The 16,702-nt window shown below is 34.2% G+C and overlaps 2 protein-coding genes and 1 long non-coding RNA gene across 13 annotated transcripts; 1 reads left to right on the plus strand and 2 right to left on the minus strand.

Moving 5' to 3' along the window:
- LOC109819946 (acyl-protein thioesterase 2-like) lies at positions 167-6,962 on the plus strand. Of its 8 annotated transcripts, none has more exons than XM_020385950.1 (11): positions 167-190; positions 988-1,037; positions 1,211-1,303; positions 1,386-1,500; positions 3,124-3,160; positions 3,383-3,452; positions 3,536-3,640; positions 4,194-4,344; positions 4,440-4,522; positions 6,348-6,441; positions 6,533-6,962. In XM_020385950.1, exons 3-11 carry the CDS (start codon positions 1,273-1,275, stop codon positions 6,618-6,620), a joined length of 774 nt encoding a protein of 257 aa, XP_020241539.1. In that variant the 5' UTR covers positions 167-190; positions 988-1,037; positions 1,211-1,272; the 3' UTR covers positions 6,621-6,962. The 8 variants fall into 8 exon arrangements, with proteins under 8 accessions (XP_020241539.1, XP_020241537.1, XP_020241534.1 ...); XM_020385948.1 differs by having other exon boundaries at positions 172-190; positions 1,180-1,303; XM_020385945.1 differs by lacking the exon at positions 167-190 and adding an exon at positions 263-443 and having other exon boundaries at positions 1,180-1,303.
- On the minus strand, positions 7,845-10,238 carry LOC109822107. 3 transcript variants are annotated; one of them, XR_002242031.1, is made up of 4 exons: positions 10,135-10,238; positions 9,579-9,646; positions 8,814-9,212; positions 7,845-8,677 (listed from the first exon to the last, which is right to left on the minus strand). It is a non-coding gene; the product is annotated as an uncharacterized LOC109822107 (long non-coding RNA). The 3 variants fall into 3 exon arrangements; XR_002242030.1 differs by having other exon boundaries at positions 7,849-8,677; positions 8,814-8,934; XR_002242032.1 differs by having other exon boundaries at positions 8,662-8,737; positions 8,814-8,934.
- On the minus strand, positions 11,690-15,895 carry LOC109820498. Of its 2 annotated transcripts, XM_020386648.1 has the most exons (11): positions 15,691-15,895; positions 15,187-15,248; positions 14,937-15,123; positions 13,476-13,645; positions 13,342-13,404; positions 13,124-13,250; positions 12,948-13,040; positions 12,794-12,860; positions 12,238-12,352; positions 12,095-12,147; positions 11,690-12,012 (listed from the first exon to the last, which is right to left on the minus strand). In XM_020386648.1, exons 1-11 carry the CDS (start codon positions 15,760-15,762, stop codon positions 11,930-11,932), a joined length of 1,092 nt encoding a protein of 363 aa, XP_020242237.1. In that variant the 5' UTR covers positions 15,763-15,895; the 3' UTR covers positions 11,690-11,929. The 2 variants fall into 2 exon arrangements, with proteins under 2 accessions (XP_020242237.1, XP_020242239.1); XM_020386650.1 differs by lacking the exon at positions 12,948-13,040.

The following is a 16,702-nucleotide window of genomic DNA, read 5'->3' on the forward strand; positions in this document are numbered from 1 at the left end:
ATTTGATTATGTCATCCTCCTTTGCACGGATCCATACGTCAAAAGATACCCACGCCTTCCTCTTTGTCCTCATAACAATCTCTGATCAAATTCCAAGCTCTTAGTCGTCAGATTTGAGAAGAAAAAAAAATCATAATGGGTATCATACAATCAGTGTCATTTTCGAAATTTTACGTTTTGTCCACTTCAGGTCAGTAAACTCTGCATCCTGATAAAATTCTGAAGGCATGTGACTTCACTTTGGATACATTTTCAAGCCTCTCATCATGAACTGGCCTCTTCCCAAGGCCAATGCCATCTCTCCTAATAATCAATCCTCAACCCAACACAAAGAATATTTCAGGAGAATAAAAGGCCGAGAATTGAGGGGTCAAGTAAAGAATCTGCAAACTTTGAGAAGTAAAAAAAAAAAAAGTTACAATCTTTTCCCCCCTCAATTTCAGGTCAGTTTTCTCATATTTTAACAGCCCATTTGGCCATTTCACATCTCTGTACCAATTTATTGCTTATGAGATCATTGCTCACATCTCTTTAGTTCAGAATCTTTGAACATTATAGAGAAAAAAAGTTTACAAGCTTTTTTCCTTTCTCAGTTTCAAGTTGGTTCCTTGTAGTACACACACAAGGAAAGAAAAAAGATGACAAAACCCATTTCACATCTCTTTATTTTAGTTATATTTATTGTCAATTTAGTGTTTATTTATGTTTAGTATAGCTGTGATGCATTCTTTACCAATTTATCACTGATGGGATTAATATTCTTTGAAGCATCCAGAAGAAAAAAAATCCAAAGTTAGGAATTGGGTAGGTTACTTAGGGAGTTATTGTTGTTATTATTGTTGGAAATTATTCTTGGGTCGCTCTTGGTTCTCTCTCCACTGCAAAAAAAAGAAAAAAAAAGAAAAAAAAAGAGCATCAATTCTTGGTTCTGTGTCTTATTAGCTCAACGGTTCATGCATTGATATTGGGTTTTCTTCCTTTTGATAGATTCTCTTGCTTGAAAGGAAAAGGAAAGCTCCTTTGCTTTCCCTATTGAGGTTCTTCTTGTCTGCCTTTCTACTAGATTTTAATTACTCTTTATTAGCAATTAGTGGATTTGGAATCATGGGTTCTTAATTTTCCCTCTTTTTGGCTCGCAAGTTTCTATAAATAGGTCACTTGTGTGCTTCTTTGTTTCAGAAATAAGCCATCCATTGCATTTGCATTGCAGTTGTGAAAAGCAAAGGCTAGCGTAAGATTTGAGGGTCTCTTTTGTTTGTGTTTAGCAACAAAATGAGCTATGGGAGCAGCTCTCTTGCTTCAGGTAACAATCCCTTTTCTGGATTTTATCAAAAAATTTGTATATTTTTATGTATTTGTATTGAATTTGGATAAAATTAACACAGGTGCTAGGACTACAAGGAGGCCAGTTGAATTTGGAAGAACCCATGTAGTGAGGCCTAAGGGAAGACATCAGGTCACTATTGTCTGGCTTCACGGGCTAGGAGATAACGGGTCGAGGTATTTATTAAAAAAAAAACCCTTAAACAATTTCATTATCGAATGATTTTTGTTTGGTTGGTAAATGAACATTTTATACATAAACTTTTCTATTCAATATTGAGTTGATTGTAGTATCTAAGTGTAAGTTAGGGATGCTTGCTTGCTAATCTTCAAGCTTTTTCATGGCAGCTCTTGGACACGTGAACAGTTGCTTAGGATAGATGGCTATAGTGGAGTGTTGAAGATTTTTTCCATTATTGTAATCGTGTCTCACTTTATTCCATTCTTTACTTGAAATGATTATTGAGTTGGTTCTATTCTCATTCTTTCCCGAGATTTATTCCTAGTATTACTTTCGCCTAAATGATTAGAGGCTCTACTGTTATCCTCTTACCCTAAGCCTGTACTGATGTGGGAGGGAAAGAAAGTAGGCAGAGAATGTCAATGAGCTGTTGACAGTTAATATTATAGCAATACTATTTGATTCAAGTAAGATTCATATTCTTCTTTTCTTAATTGGAGAGTGTTCCCTAGTTGTTAATAAATAAAACAAGCAGAGTGTTCTCTTTTGCAATCTGTCTTGATTGTGAAAGATTCTCCTTCAACTCAATTGGATTGGAAACACCCCAACCGTAAACATAATAAAACAAATCATAGTAGTTTTCACTTTCATCGCCTTTCCCTTCTTTTGATGGAGTTTATGGATATGGACTGTCACCAACTTAAAAAGGGGATATGCTTTGAGGCTTCATGCATGGACCACTTGTTCACTATCTTAGCATGTTTACTTACTAAGATACCAAGATATCTTGTTTCTACTGCATAGTATCTTTTTCTCATGGTATGACTGTATTATACTACACTCAACCAAGGTTCTTCTTTCGAACCAATGGTTCTTCCCTACGTATTCAATATCATTCCCTATACCAATGTAAAGAATTAGATTTTTTTTTCCTCCTGATATATCAAGAGTGTATATACTAAAGTCATTCCATAAATTTTATTTCGCAACTATTTTCATGTTACTTGAAGAAAAATAAATACACTTTTTGAACTTGATCATGTAAATTATATCATGTTGCTCTCATGTATATTAAACCATGTGAAGCTTTTCCTATCCCTTCTGTAAATTTAAATTCTGCATAATTCTTGTTAGAATCTAGTGGCAGAATTTTTTTTCCCCAACTTAGCAAACCTTTAATTTTCAGAAAAATTATTTTGGTATGAAAGGTTGCATGTGCAAAAAATTCGTCTGTTCGTCCCACTAGTGTTATACTTAGGCTAGACAGGCTAAAACTTTACACTACCTGGACATTTCTCGTATGACTATAGCTCATCTCAACAACTAGGATAAATTAAAGTTTAAAGACAATTATCTTAACTCTCGTCTTTACTTCAAATTCACGCAAGTTGCTGGTTAAGAGCTTTTCAATGTGCTACTTACCACTCCTCGATATGGTGTGAAAATTCATTCTCGTGTGCTGCAAATTGTTCATGAGTATTAGTTGCATGAGCGATGCTTGAACTCTATTATTTAGAACTTTTTGAACCTTAATTAGCATCTACAACTTAATACTCCAATTGTTGTCAGAAAAATCAAAGAAAAATATACTAATTTCTTTCTTTCTTCTCTTTTCGCAGCTGGTCCCAAATCTTGGAAACACTTCCTCTTCCGAACGTAAGCATAAGAATAAATTCCATCTTGAATCACCGTTTGCTTTATGCTAATGAATCTTGTAGTGCAATTCTATTTCGTATTTGGCTGTAAATTTGTAATTGTATCCTATGCTGTAATTCCCGTTCATCTTGTGTTGTCATAAGGAAACTCTTAATATCTTCGACTATTGAAGTTAGCATAGATTTTGTTAGATTAATTTCATCGGTGTTATTCTTTTTTCAGATTAAATGGATATGCCCCACTGCTCCAACTAGGCCTGTTGCAGTTTTTGGTGGTTTCCCTTGCACTGCTTGTAAGTTCATTTAAAAATCAGCATTAAAGTATGTTTGTGTAACCAAACGAAACCATAATAATATATTTCTCTTTCCATATTAGGGTTTGATGTTGGGGAACTCTCAGAGGAGGGTCCTGATGATGTTGAAGGAATGGACGCTTCAGCAGCACATATTGCAAATCTTTTGTCGACTGAGCCTGTTGATAGTATGTCTCATTAGAATATCATAAATTGGTTAACTAGTTTATTAAAAAAAATTCTGCATTATATATACTTATAATTTCTTGAAAAATGACTCCGATTTCATAAAAGTTTGGAAGTAGAAAGTCATCTAATAGGAAGTCCACCTGAGGAAGATTATTTATTCATTTGGACATAGAAACACTTCAGCAAGTTGTGGTTAAAATGGCACACATGAATATTTTACTGACCATATAAGGGAGAAGATTTCAAAGTTTACAATTTTTTACAGCTTAGGTTCCAGATTCCCATAGCCTGAGGAAATTCTATATGAAGAGATGAAGTATCATTATCATTGACGAGACTAAAAAGGATTTGTTATAGTAAATACAGTCCTTCAAAGGCACAAATCAGAAATCCAATTTGAATTACATCCCTGGCATCTACTTGTAAAATATTGATGATTAATGTTGATATAGTAATGCTTGGAATTATACCTGAGTAATCAAATTTGATTCTCTATCTCATGAGCTTATCATATTGATTTTTCCCTTAAAATTCAATTATTGATTACTACAGTCAAGGTTGGCGTTGGTGGCTTCAGTATGGGTGCTGCAATGGCACTGTATTCTGCCGCTTGCTGCACATATGGGAGATTCGGAAATGGCAATCCATATCCAGTTAACATAAGTGCTGTTGTTGGTTTAAGTGGTTGGCTTCCTTGCTCTAGGTTTGTCCTATATAAATTTTCATCAATGACAACATGTTCTTTTCTTTTCTTTGTTTTATGCCAAATCATATGTTTACATTGCCTATGGTTTCTAGGAGCTTGAGGAGCAAGGTGGAAAGTTCACAAGATGCTATTCGACGAGCTGCTTCCTTGCCAGTTTTGATGTGCCATGGAAGAGGTCTCTCTTAATGAACACATACAACTAAGCTACAATACTTTTTTTTTCCTCCTAATTTAGTCTTTTTTAATCGATTTTACGTCATAATCTTGTAGCTTAGTATCAATTCACATAAACACATAAAAGTTATACATGAAGTACTTAGCGAACATGATATAATTTGGCTTCTCTAATTCCACCTTGGTAACTGGCTCCATTAGGAAGGAGGTCATTCTGGATTAGAGTTTATCTCAAAGTTTCATTCTAGAAACTGATTATTTTCTCAGATCAGATAATATACTATATAGGGTCACACCTCTACAGCTGAAATAATCATACTTACTGCACTACTATAAAGGTAAAGGCAATTTTCCATGCATGAATTGTTTGTGCAAAAGAATCAGGTTAATTTCAATAAGTGAAATAATCATACATAATGTCTCTCTCTAATCCTTAATTGGATAAACGTAACGTCAATGCTGTAGATTCGCAAGGATATCAGTAAATGAGACACTAGTGATCCATGGGCAATAACATTTGCTCAGAGCCTTTACAATATCTGTTGGATAGTAACATATGAAATTAAGTTTCCTTTCATTTTGTAAGGATATTAATACATAAGAAAACATGAAACAAAGATTTGACAGTTGAAGTCCTTCAACACCTAGTTTGACACCCAAGGTTATTAAGTTATACCCATTAAACTATTTATTGTTGCAGAATTTCAGGAAGGAGAATATTTTAGGAAAAAAAATTACTACAATGCTATCGGTTAAAACTTTTGAAAGAAAAGATAAAAAAAGAAAAAAAGAAATCTAGTAGAAGATCAACGTAACAAATTAATTATAGAATTCTATCCATCCCCCCAAATAATGTTATATGCTTCATAATGATGTCTTTAATTCGTAAACACTCCTAGAAATTTACTTTATTTGCAATATTTCTAGGTGTGAAAGATCTCTTACCTACCTTATCCCTTGAAATGTGGATTAGGGAGAAATTTTATGAGGAAAAATTTAGGAAAAAAACTACTAAAAATGCCATTGATTTGAAATTTCACCCTGTATCAGAAACTGAGAGCCTGGATATGCATTTTCACCTTTTTAAATTAATGTAAGTGTTTATTTTGCCACAAAGAAGAGGTTTTTTTTTTGGCATGGGGGGCATTTTGGTCATTTTGGAGGTTATGTGGCAAATGTTTTTGGTGTTTAGTAGGAAAAACAAAGTATTAAAGCATTTCTCAAAAGTCTTGGGTTTTTTTTAGGGAAATTCCCCAAGGCATTAGGGCGACTTTAAGAAATTTGCCTTTTGTAATAAGCTAAATATATTAGAATTCGCATGTGCATTAAGCTTTAATTGAGCTGCAGCAGAAAGGCAGCTGTGAATGTGAGTTTTTTATTTTTTTATTTTTTCATATTTCATAATAGTTTTGATGTTGTGCACTTGATTGTTATGTAGTTTATTTGATAGAACACTTAATCGGCATGTTGAGTTTGATCCCATTCATTCTATGGCATGTAGAAATGCATATACTATAGTCTTATAAGATCGTATGGTGCAGAAGAAATTAGTTATTTTTAGGGATTTTTCATGAAACCCACTAAAACAGGGTGGTTATATAGGAACCACCTTTGATTGTCAATATGCAGAGACCACATTTCAATGGCCTTTCCCTCTCAATCAAGCACATTTGACCATTTTCTTTTCTATTTTTTTACCCTTAATCACAAGAATACCCTTACTGATAATAGATATGAAATTAGTAATAAATGCAAGTATGATTTCTGCAAGTTTATACCATTCTATTTTATTTGTTGGTCATTTGTTTTCTTTAAAATCTTCTCAGGGGATGATGTCGTCCTTTACAAACATGGTGAGAAATCTGCCGAGATCTTAAGATCATCTGGATACCGGAATCTCACTTTCAAACCTTATAATGGGTGTGTGTCTGCTTCCCATATTCCTTCTTATGTTTCTAACTTGAAGAATTATCTTCTAACATATCCCAAAAAAAAAATTGGAAACATGCAGTCTTGGACACTACACTGTTCCTCAAGAGATGGATGACGTTTGCAAGTGGTTCACTGCTTGGCTAGGCCTGGATGGATGCCGATCTTAAATGGGGAATCATTGCTAGATTTCTGTAATAAAAGATTGGAATGGGGGGAAAGAATGTTCCTGTATCTATAATGAATAGTGAGCTTGATAATTTTGAGCAGATGTAGGGTTCGGGGTATATGGTATAGCAGCATTTTATCGTAATTTCATGAATTTTTCCTAATTAGCGGTTTGGTGTTACTGAGATTAGTGTTAGTAAACACTAATTGGGAGTAAGGATATGCGTTCTTTTTTCTAGGGAGATGTTATTATAACTTGAGCAATGTGGTTGTATTATTCATTACACTGAGGCTTTGTATTTAAACTCGTTATCCATCGATCTTCCTTTATGGTTGCTCTAGTATCAATGGAGCCTGTGTGATTTGGTATTGATCCATTAGCAGTATGCCAGCATGATGGAAAATTTTCGTGTCTATTGCTGATTAGTATTATAACCATGGGAGTATAGAGAATTTCACTTGTGCATTTCCTCATGATTAAACTCCTTGTGCTGAAACTGTCTGCTCTGCCCAAGCGAGCGACTATGTACTCAGGTTTGTTCAAGCTTTGGGTGCTTAGATAATAAGGTAAGCACGAATTTTTCTTTCGCAGATATGATATGGGTTTTGTTCATAGATAATGATGTACTCATTTCAATTGCCTATTTGACATCGACAGCGAATTATTTTGGTTGTCTGCCGAGCTTATCGATAAAAGGTGGAGTTGATACAAATTCTTGGGCAGCGGTACTCTACATTACCAGAAGTCTAGAAAATCCAAACTTACTACCCCTCTACATTATGTATTGTGAATAGACCCCTTGTTGTATCGCTGTTTCCAACATACTAAGCCTCCAGTTTTCTTTTTGCAGATAGGCCCACTGAGTGAAATTTTGACTCTTACCCTCATAAAGAGAAATTTGGTTTTTTGTCAAATAGAACTGAGGGTAATAGAGTTAAAAATAGAACTAGAGGGGTATTAAGTTCAGAACTACATTAATCCGGGAGGTCTATCTGCGGTTAACCCTTACCAGATGCCTAGCAAAATTTCAAAACAGATACACTGTGAAATTTTCTTTATGACAGGTTACTACACCGGAGAAATTGTGAGATTGGTATACTCATTTGTTGATGAGACTGGAAGGCTAAATAAGCTACGGAATCAGCATTTCAAAGTATCAGATCTCTGCTGTGTCATTTTCGAGCATAGGACTTGAGTAAGATTCATGGTGACGGCTGCTATTTTGTTAAGGAAAACTTGTGCAAGCTACACTAGTGGATTACTGTAATTACAAAAGCATGGTAATACAATATGCATTGACACAGACTGTTACAGTGACGTGTGTGTATTACAAAAGTTCTCAATAGATCTTGAAGTACTCGTAACAAACTTGATCCGAGCAAGCAATACTTTGTAAGGGTTATTGCATATAGGTTCTTGCAGTATCACAATTGCACAGATTCTTGCAGTGTAGCTCTTTTGAACTTACCATCCTCGTAGCTTCATTGCTGAAAATAGACCCCAGTGTCTAATTTTTTTCGATTCTCTTACCCTTAGTGAAATTTTAGCAGATATACCCCCTGAGTGAAACTAGTGAGTCTTGAACGTGAAGTAATCCAAAAGTTTTAACCCAACTGCAGGGTCAGTAAGTTCGAAGCCACTTTAACTGCAGGGGGTCTATGTGCAGTTAACCCTTTTCATCAAACTACCAAATGTTATAATTAAAACTCATTTCATCAGCAAATCTACACAATGACTTTGATCCAACTACGCAAGCAACCTTCGCGAAAGCATTTAATCAAACTAACAAATGTCAAAACCAAGTTCCACATCAAAAAGCATGAAAGCTGTTTTGAGAGAGGGGAACTTAGTAGATCAGATAGCTGAAGCTCGCGAGCGCCTCTTGCCTCCATTGGGCTCTGATTGATAGAAGTACTCACCGACAGAAGATAAGGATCCTTGAATCAAACATAGTTGTGCAGAGTCATGAAGAGTGGCATTTGGAGGCTCCGATAGACTCACATTCTCGTAGGAATGATGCACAGGATTAGCCTATATTAGGCCTAGGATATCTGGTATCTGCAAATGGATAATTGTGGCTTACAGTAGTCTGATTGTTTTCCCATCCAGCACAAATGGCTTGATTTCAGATAAAATGAATCAGAAATAATTGGCTATTAGAATGAATAAACAGTGAATTTCCAGATTCCGTTACCTTGAGCTTTGTAAGGATTGTTGTCGCGTTATATCTGAATTCTCACCCTCCATCCTTCCCTCAGTTGAATCGGTAACCATCCTGCCCACCCCAGGTGCTATTGGGATCATTTGCCAGGTTCCTGTAAAAAGAACTCGTAATATATTTCTATCCAGACACCGGGCTATTCTTTTAGTATCCTCCCCCCACAAACTTTTGAGTGGTTCAAGTTGAAAAGCTTGTACATGACGAAATTTCTAACGAACAAGCTCTACTTGAAGCAACGCCTCTTCACCCTTCGCATGAAGGAAGGTATGCGAATTAAAGACGGATATCTTCTCTTTACTATTGCTGTCTCGTCAGAAGCCCCTTACGGGCTTAACCTCCGCTTTGTCGAACTCCAAGCAATTCGATGGATTTCTAAAAGTTCAAGCATAATATCTGACATATTTCGTTCCATACAAAACGTATTTCTATTTTTAATATAAAAGAAAATATATAAGGTGGATGTCATCATTTCATGCGTACTGAGATCGAGTGCATGATTTCGTTTAGGTGGATACCACAACTTAAGTTTTACAAGAGTTCTAAGACAAGAGTTTTCACTGTGGTAAAAAACCAAAAATTAAGAAATTAGTTATACTAGTTGTATTCAATTAATAGGTATATAAATTTTATATAAGTGTAAGTTTTGCTAAATTAAGGTTGGGATTTCACCAAATCTGAGTTAGACGCGACTCCGTATTGAACAAAGAATATCAAAACTCCATTAGCGTTGAGTATTACCTTCCCATTAGCACGTCAAGGTCTGTTGGTGAGCATGTTGGTGGAGAATAACACCAAGTGGACAAATCCTGCAAATTTAAGAAAATCAACTTCTATCTACATAAGAAATTAAACTCCAACAACTCCACTACTCAATCAAAATTACTTTCAGATTACTGCACCCCCAGGAAATAGTCGTGGATACAAGTTTTTTCATGCTTTGATGACTTCAGATTACGGCATAAGTTGATTGAGATGGTGGGTGATTCCCTTACGAGAGGAATTCAGTTACTTTTAAATGTTCCATATTAACCAGAGAGTTCAATTCCATCAAATTTTTGTAAAAAATGTTTTACTTATTCTGTTATGAAAGTAGTTCTTCTGGTCGGAAAAAAAATCAAGCAAAATTGCTAAGTTTCATATGTTCTTCATTACAATACTTAAAAGTTAAAAGTAAAGAAAAAAAAGAGAAGAATTCAAAAACTTGTTGATATCTACTGCAAAATTTCAAGAAGAATAAAGTTAGAGGCAAATAACATAAGATGAACCATCATAAAAATTATCTGAAGAAACTTACATCATCGTTGTTGTTGGAATCTCTAGATGTTGAATCAGAACCCGTGTCTATAGAATTTAGAACCAAAAAAAAAGAGGGTTCGATTATTTCCCCTCAATAAGAGAAGAGAAGAGGAGAGGGAGAGAGATATTTTTATTGTTGGAATCTCTAGATGTTGAATCAGAACCCATGTCTATAGAATTTAGAACAAAAAAAAAGAAGGTTCAATTAGTTCCCCTCAATTAGAGAAGAGAAGAGAAAGAGAGCTATTTGAATAGAGAAGTAGCTAGGGAGGGAGTTCTACTTATGAAGAAGTCTGTAACGGAAAGTATTTTCAAATAATGTATCTACAAATATTTATTTAGTTCTTTCACGACAAGAGGAGTCTACCTGAGATAAATACCATAATAAGGGTTTTTTTTAAAATACCTAAGTTACCCTTTGATATATTGATTAAAATTAAAGGTTGTTTGTGCACAGTACGTATTAATTTGCTTCTTTAATACCCCCAGATTGTTTAGTTCCTTCAACCATAAATAGGTTGAAGGGCAAATTTGGATGAACCAAAAGAATTGGAGGAAAATTTTGATAATACAATGATTTGATGGTTAATTTAGAAACCCCTATAATTTGAAGGGTATATATTGGGAAAAACCCAAACAATAATTGTATTTTCACATTTTGTTATAGATGTGCAGGAAAGAAACGTGTATGAATGATGAGATTAACAATAGAGATCAGATAGGTCCAAATGTAGGCAGAGAAAAATTAGAGCAGTTATTAATATTATCTCTATGTAATAATAAGAGTTTGAACTTAACAACAACTCCATTGTTTCCGCTTAAGAACTTAATTTATAGTTGAAGATATATAGTTGAGGGGCACAAAATAACAGGAGAACTAGCCTTTTAGAATCCTTAATTAAAATTTATTTGTTTACACCTTTCATTAATTTCATACTAGTCCATATTTAACAAAATTTCAGGTAATTAGAAATTCTTATGATAAGTTTACAGATTAATTTAGTAATATCAAAACTTTTTCCAAAAATAATTATCTAAACATATGCGAAACGTTGGATAGAATATCTATTCTCTGAAGGTCCCAGAAATAAACAGTACTTATAAAATTTTTTTGAAGAGATAGTATAATTAACATATAAATAATAAATATTTTAGTTATTAATTGTGGTGTCTTATGCCTGTCATAGAATTAGACTGTTCTATGAATCGGTTTCTACATCAAAAAGACTAAAAGGCAGATTTTTTCATGACAAACGAAGAAGTTTATGCATACACATTCTGTTGTATTGGCCAATAATATGTTTTATAAAGCATTTTAAACAATTATAATTTTGTTTTAATAATTTAGAAACAAGTATCTTTCATGAGGTCCACAGAATAAAGATATGTTATAGGTCTACCAAACAAATTTGTAGAATCTCTACAACCAAGATCTCTGTCAATAATTGCAAAACTGGGATCGGAACTTGGCTCAGTGAGTTTTGGTGTTTCTTAGCTACAAATGCATAGCGTACCCATCACTGAAATTACTTTGAAGACCAACAAAACAGAAATATCTCATAAAAAAATTCTTGGTAAACTTTGCATAAAATGATGTTCAGACGCAACATATGAAAATGAACAGTATACAGTATTGTCTAACGTTAGCCCACTTCAGACATTAGCAAGATATATGAGTGTTTATAGTAATCGAGTTCTGCCAAAAGATCTACACATATGCCGATATAGCTTGTTCAATATTGCATCTTGACGAGAGAGATCTCAGGAGATCAGAATGGTGTAGATTAGCATCTCTAGTTCAGATACTCATCGCTGACATCTGATGGTCCTTGAATTAAATCCGATTGCTCAGAACCAGAGCCTGGAGTCAATGTTTCTGAAACAGAAAAAGCAGCAATATTACTACTAAGAATGCGATGATATTAACTGATAAGAACTTTAGAATTTGAATAAATCACCTGGCACTATGCTTGATAACTGATTATCATTTACAACAATCTGACCATTTTTCCTGCGAACCAAATGAATGGTCTCAGATTAATTAGATCAAAAAAAGAGATGAACATCAGAATGCATAAACCACAAAATTCTAGACTCTTACATTGTGCTCGAGATAAGTTGTTGTCGGATCATTTCTGAACTCCCAAATACTGTTCTTCCACCAGTTGAATCCCTCCTGCCACTCCCATTTTCTCTTTGAATAATTGGCTCGGTTCCTGTAAGACTCATAATGTATATTGTTCAGATACTGAACAAGGAATTGGAGAAAAAGGATGAAGATACAGAAAATATGCATTAGATTACAGAATTTTAAATGTATATGATGACTCTGCCAGTATTTCCATACAGCGATTTGTTTCTTCTGCTCAGCAAGGTAAATAGAATACTTTTGAACAATTCAACAAATTTCAGGTTAAGATGCCAGGAGCTTGCAACAAGAAAACTTAAAAGATATATATTACTCTCCGAAGGTCGGTTGAGCTTTCTGAAATTAACCCTTTATATAATATCAGCACAGCATTGCAGTACTTGGCCATCTCATATTGGAAGTAACTTCAGCCGGTTCATTACTATCAAATACTAACAAATTACTTTCCTGGTGACCAGGATGATTACTAGGTGGCAAGATATCAGAAGATTTTGCAGAATTAATTTACCTTGCCTTTTGCCATAGAAGTTCTGACAGCCTGCACATCGACAGTTGAGAGAACATCCAATGCCAACCTACAAAAAAAAAGTTAAGTTCAATGTGAATATGAATAAAACAATAAACCAAAACTAAAACATTTCATAGGGTAAAAAAACAATTACATTATAACATTCACAATAATGTTTCCGGCAGTGGGACTTCGTGCAGTTACATCTTGTGTTCATGCCTGAACTTGATGCAATCTGCTTACCCATCTGCGGGATAAAAGGCACTATGACTATCTATTTTAAATTGGTAAGACAAAAAGCTCAACTTAATATTACAACCATTTCTCTACCTTAAAATCCCTCAACTTAATATCTTCATGAGCCATTCGGACTGAATCTTCATAACCACTTGAGTTAAAGCACCCCACACAAGAACAATCTCGACAGTAATAATTTTGTGAGAAGCACCGACAGTAGCTGCAAAAGAACATAAAGGACTTGAAATGTTAAGACCTACCTAGACTCAGTAACAAAGGACAGTAGCAGGGCAAATTAAAGAGAAGATTACCGTTTCAAGCAGAGTGCCTTACAAGTGCAATATTTGCTGGCATTGTTTGGAAGTGCATTGCCCCTGAAATCATAAAGTTCTATGAAAGTATCCAGATAGATACATGAGTACAGTAAAACAAGACAAATCCTTGCCTATTTGATTTGTTGCTTTCACCAGTTGGGTCATCGTAACTACCAGAATCTTCAAGAAGGCTTTTTGAATCTCGTGGAGCTGCATATGAATCGGTAGTCCTCATTGGAGAAATGCTATTAAAACGATTAACATTCATTGGAGGTTGGTATGCTTGACGCTCTTGCTGTGCCTTTTGGACAGGATAAGGAAACATAGTAAAAATCACTGGTGATATAAGTTTGATCTAAAACAAGCAGCAATGTGAACAAAAGAATCAAGCATTACAATTGAACACTTGATTTATTGGTTGCTCAGTCAAAAACTATGAAGACTGACGTTATTTAATAACTATAATATTGCACATAACACAACCAAATTTATCCTAACTTGAAAGTTTGAGCTATTGGTTGAGAAAACTAATTTTTCTTACACGACATTTATCATTTTGCGTGAAGTTGTAATTGCATAAACTTTATGTGTGCATAGAAGGTAAAAAATCCAAGTATTGCCCCTAGAAGAGTGATGCATCATTCAAAGGCAGTATACTATAACATTTTAGCGCTTGTAAAAAGATAATCTCACAATGAAGCAAATAAATGAGAACTAGAAAGTGAGATTTTTATAAGGATTACCCTCAAGAAAACAGTTCAAACGGACATTCCTATTCTGAACATTTAGCATCATACATAAGAATCTCAAATCTATTTCACAAAAATGTCAAGAAATATGTTGGTACTAATCAAGTTGCATAACAATAAGGGTAAATTACAACAAACCCCCTTCATCTATGCTCAGTTTATCAAGAAACCCCTTCATCTGAGGAAAACTATGAAGAGGGTTTACATTCATCAAAGGCTGGAAAGGTACATACTGATCTTGTTGTATCTTATTGATTATTGAATTGACAGGATAAGCAAACAGAGTAGAAATAGGATTACTTAAGCATTATTAGGATCTAAACTAGAAACCAAAACAAAACAAAACAAAAAGGAAGCATTACAACTGAAAACTGACATTAACTAGAATACTACACACGACATATAACCATATTTATCCTAAGTGGAATGTTTTACCTATTGGTCGATAAAACTAATTTTTCTTGCACAACATTTATCAGCTTTGCCTACAACAACTGTAATAGCATAAGCTTTCAAGATTTGTACGGGTGCACAGAAGAAAACAGTCCAGGTTTTGCCCCTAGAAGAGTGATGTTGCATCATACTAACTGCATCATTCAAAGCCTATAATATAACATTTTGTTTAGCTCGTAAAAAAATGAAATCAAATGAAGCAAATATATAAGACTCAGAAACTAGAACCTTCATGAAGATTTCCTTCAGGAGAAAACAGTTCAAAGAATGCATTCCTATTTTGAACATTTAGCACCATATATTGCCAGAATCTCAAATGTAAAATTTTCCACAAAATGTCAAGAAATATTTTAATATGAATCAGGTTGCATTCGGAAAAAGAAAACATACCTCACGTTGAATCTTTCCAGGACTTAACCCAACCCGAGCCTCATGAGCATTGATGAAAGAAGCAGGGGGAGATTGAACGTAAGAAGCAACATTATTAATGTTATTGAATGGCACAGCTTGACCCGTTATGGATGACTCGAATGATCCGGGAGCTAATGCATCTCCAAAGAAATCTCCATTCACATGGCTGACACCAAGAAATCTCAATACCATAGCAACAAGAAAGGGAAATGTTAATATTGAATTTTACCTATCTGTTAGCATATCAGAGTCCATAGGTGGTGGTGCTGATGAGACATAATCCAAAAAACCCTGAAATTTTAACAAAATCAACATCACATTAACATGAGGAATTAATTAAACTTTAAAAATTTCACCAATCACTCAGAATCTTATAGATATCTCCAAAAATTCTCGCAAAGAAACTGTTTCACGTTAAAAAAAAGATAAAGCTACAAGACAAAGAACTTGAGATGAACTGTCATCATGAAAATGCATAACAGCCCCAAAAAATTATCTGAAGAAACTTACATCGTTCAGCCTAACATCAACATGAGCAACTAAACTTCAAAAACTTCACGAATCAAGAAGATCCATACACATACATGTGTCCCTTGTTATAATGCACGAAAATAGAAAAAATAAAAAAAGAACTTCAAGAACTTATTAATAACTTAAAAAATTCACACAAATAAACTGTTTCAGGGCTAAAAAAAACGAACTTGAGATGAGCCATCATCATGAAGAGACTTACAGCATCAAATTCCAACGGCAGCGGATTGATGTCGCCATTGTTGAAATCTTCAGCTGTTGAATTAGAACCCATTATCTGTGTAAAATTTGAAGCGCGGGAAAAAGATGGGTATTCCCCTTCAAGAAGAGAAAATGAAAGAGAGCTTCTCAACGAGAAGGAAACTTTTTTTTTTTTTTTTAAATGTGAAGAAGCGGCCTCTGTGACAGAATTTTCTTGATACTTGGATTTATAGACGAGTGAGTATTAGACCTAAAATTCTCTGTGACAGAATTTTAGGGGTTTGCTAACAAATTATTTATTTATCATATTACATTTTTAGAGGGTGGTATTCTTTTAGGATTGTTACTTGACTTCAGTTGTTTGATGATTACAAAAAAGGATCAAGTGAGAATAAGATATAGATATAATGGTAAATTATTTCCTCACTTAGATTAAGAAGAAAAAAACACATTTATAAAACTCTAACTAGATGTTTTTATATCCTAGTGACCATGTTAATTTTGTAGATTAGAAAGTTTGGGTAATATTTAATTTAATTAAGATCTAAATTTATAAATTATTTTTTAATTGCATAGTAATATTTTAATTGTACAATTTGCGTCTAAATCTGTGGGAATTTGTATAGTCATCTCGCATCCATTCAGCTTAAGTACATACACAGCTAAAATATGTTTGGATCCCTCCAAGAAACACTTAAATAAATAAGTAGTTAAAATATGTTCGGAAGCACGACTCGGATTGGATTAATTCTCCAAGAAATTTTCTAAATAAACTCAATTTAAATTTTATTCTCAAAAATCTATCATATTCAAACTTTATTATAAAAATTGACTCACTTTCTTATCACGTCAGCATCGTAGCAAGAAAGTGAGTCGGTTTTTTTTAAACACGATCCTAATTAGTCGGGGTTGGTAACCCCGACTATTTTGGAGTTCGCGGACAATTTGACAACTTAATTAGTCAGGGTTCAAAATCCCGACTAATTTAGCACCTTTTTAAATTGGTCGGGAAC

The sequence above is a fragment of the Asparagus officinalis genome, chromosome 8 (assembly GCF_001876935.1).
Source record: "Asparagus officinalis chromosome 8, Aspof.V1, whole genome shotgun sequence".
NCBI classification, from domain to species: domain Eukaryota; kingdom Viridiplantae; phylum Streptophyta; class Magnoliopsida; order Asparagales; family Asparagaceae; genus Asparagus; species Asparagus officinalis.

Excerpts from the sequence above, each read along its gene's own strand:
- LOC109819946 (XM_020385950.1), top strand. The coding sequence starts at position 1,273 with ATGAGCTATGGGAGCAGCTCTCTTGCTTCAG. Across the intron at positions 3,161-3,382 it reads AAACACTTCCTCTTCCGAAC|ATTAAATGGATATGCCCCAC; the intron begins GTAAGCATAAGA and ends TTCTTTTTTCAG. Across the intron at positions 3,641-4,193 it reads GTCGACTGAGCCTGTTGATA|TCAAGGTTGGCGTTGGTGGC; the intron begins GTATGTCTCATT and ends TGATTACTACAG.
- LOC109820498 (XM_020386648.1), bottom strand. The coding sequence starts at position 15,762 with ATGGGTTCTAATTCAACAGCTGAAGATTTCAACAATGGCGACATCAAT. Across the intron at positions 13,405-13,475 it reads GAAAGCAACAAATCAAATAG|GGGCAATGCACTTCCAAACA; the intron begins GCAAGGATTTGT and ends TTATGATTTCAG. Across the intron at positions 12,013-12,094 it reads GTTATCAAGCATAGTGCCAG|AAACATTGACTCCAGGCTCT; the intron begins GTGATTTATTCA and ends TTTCTGTTTCAG.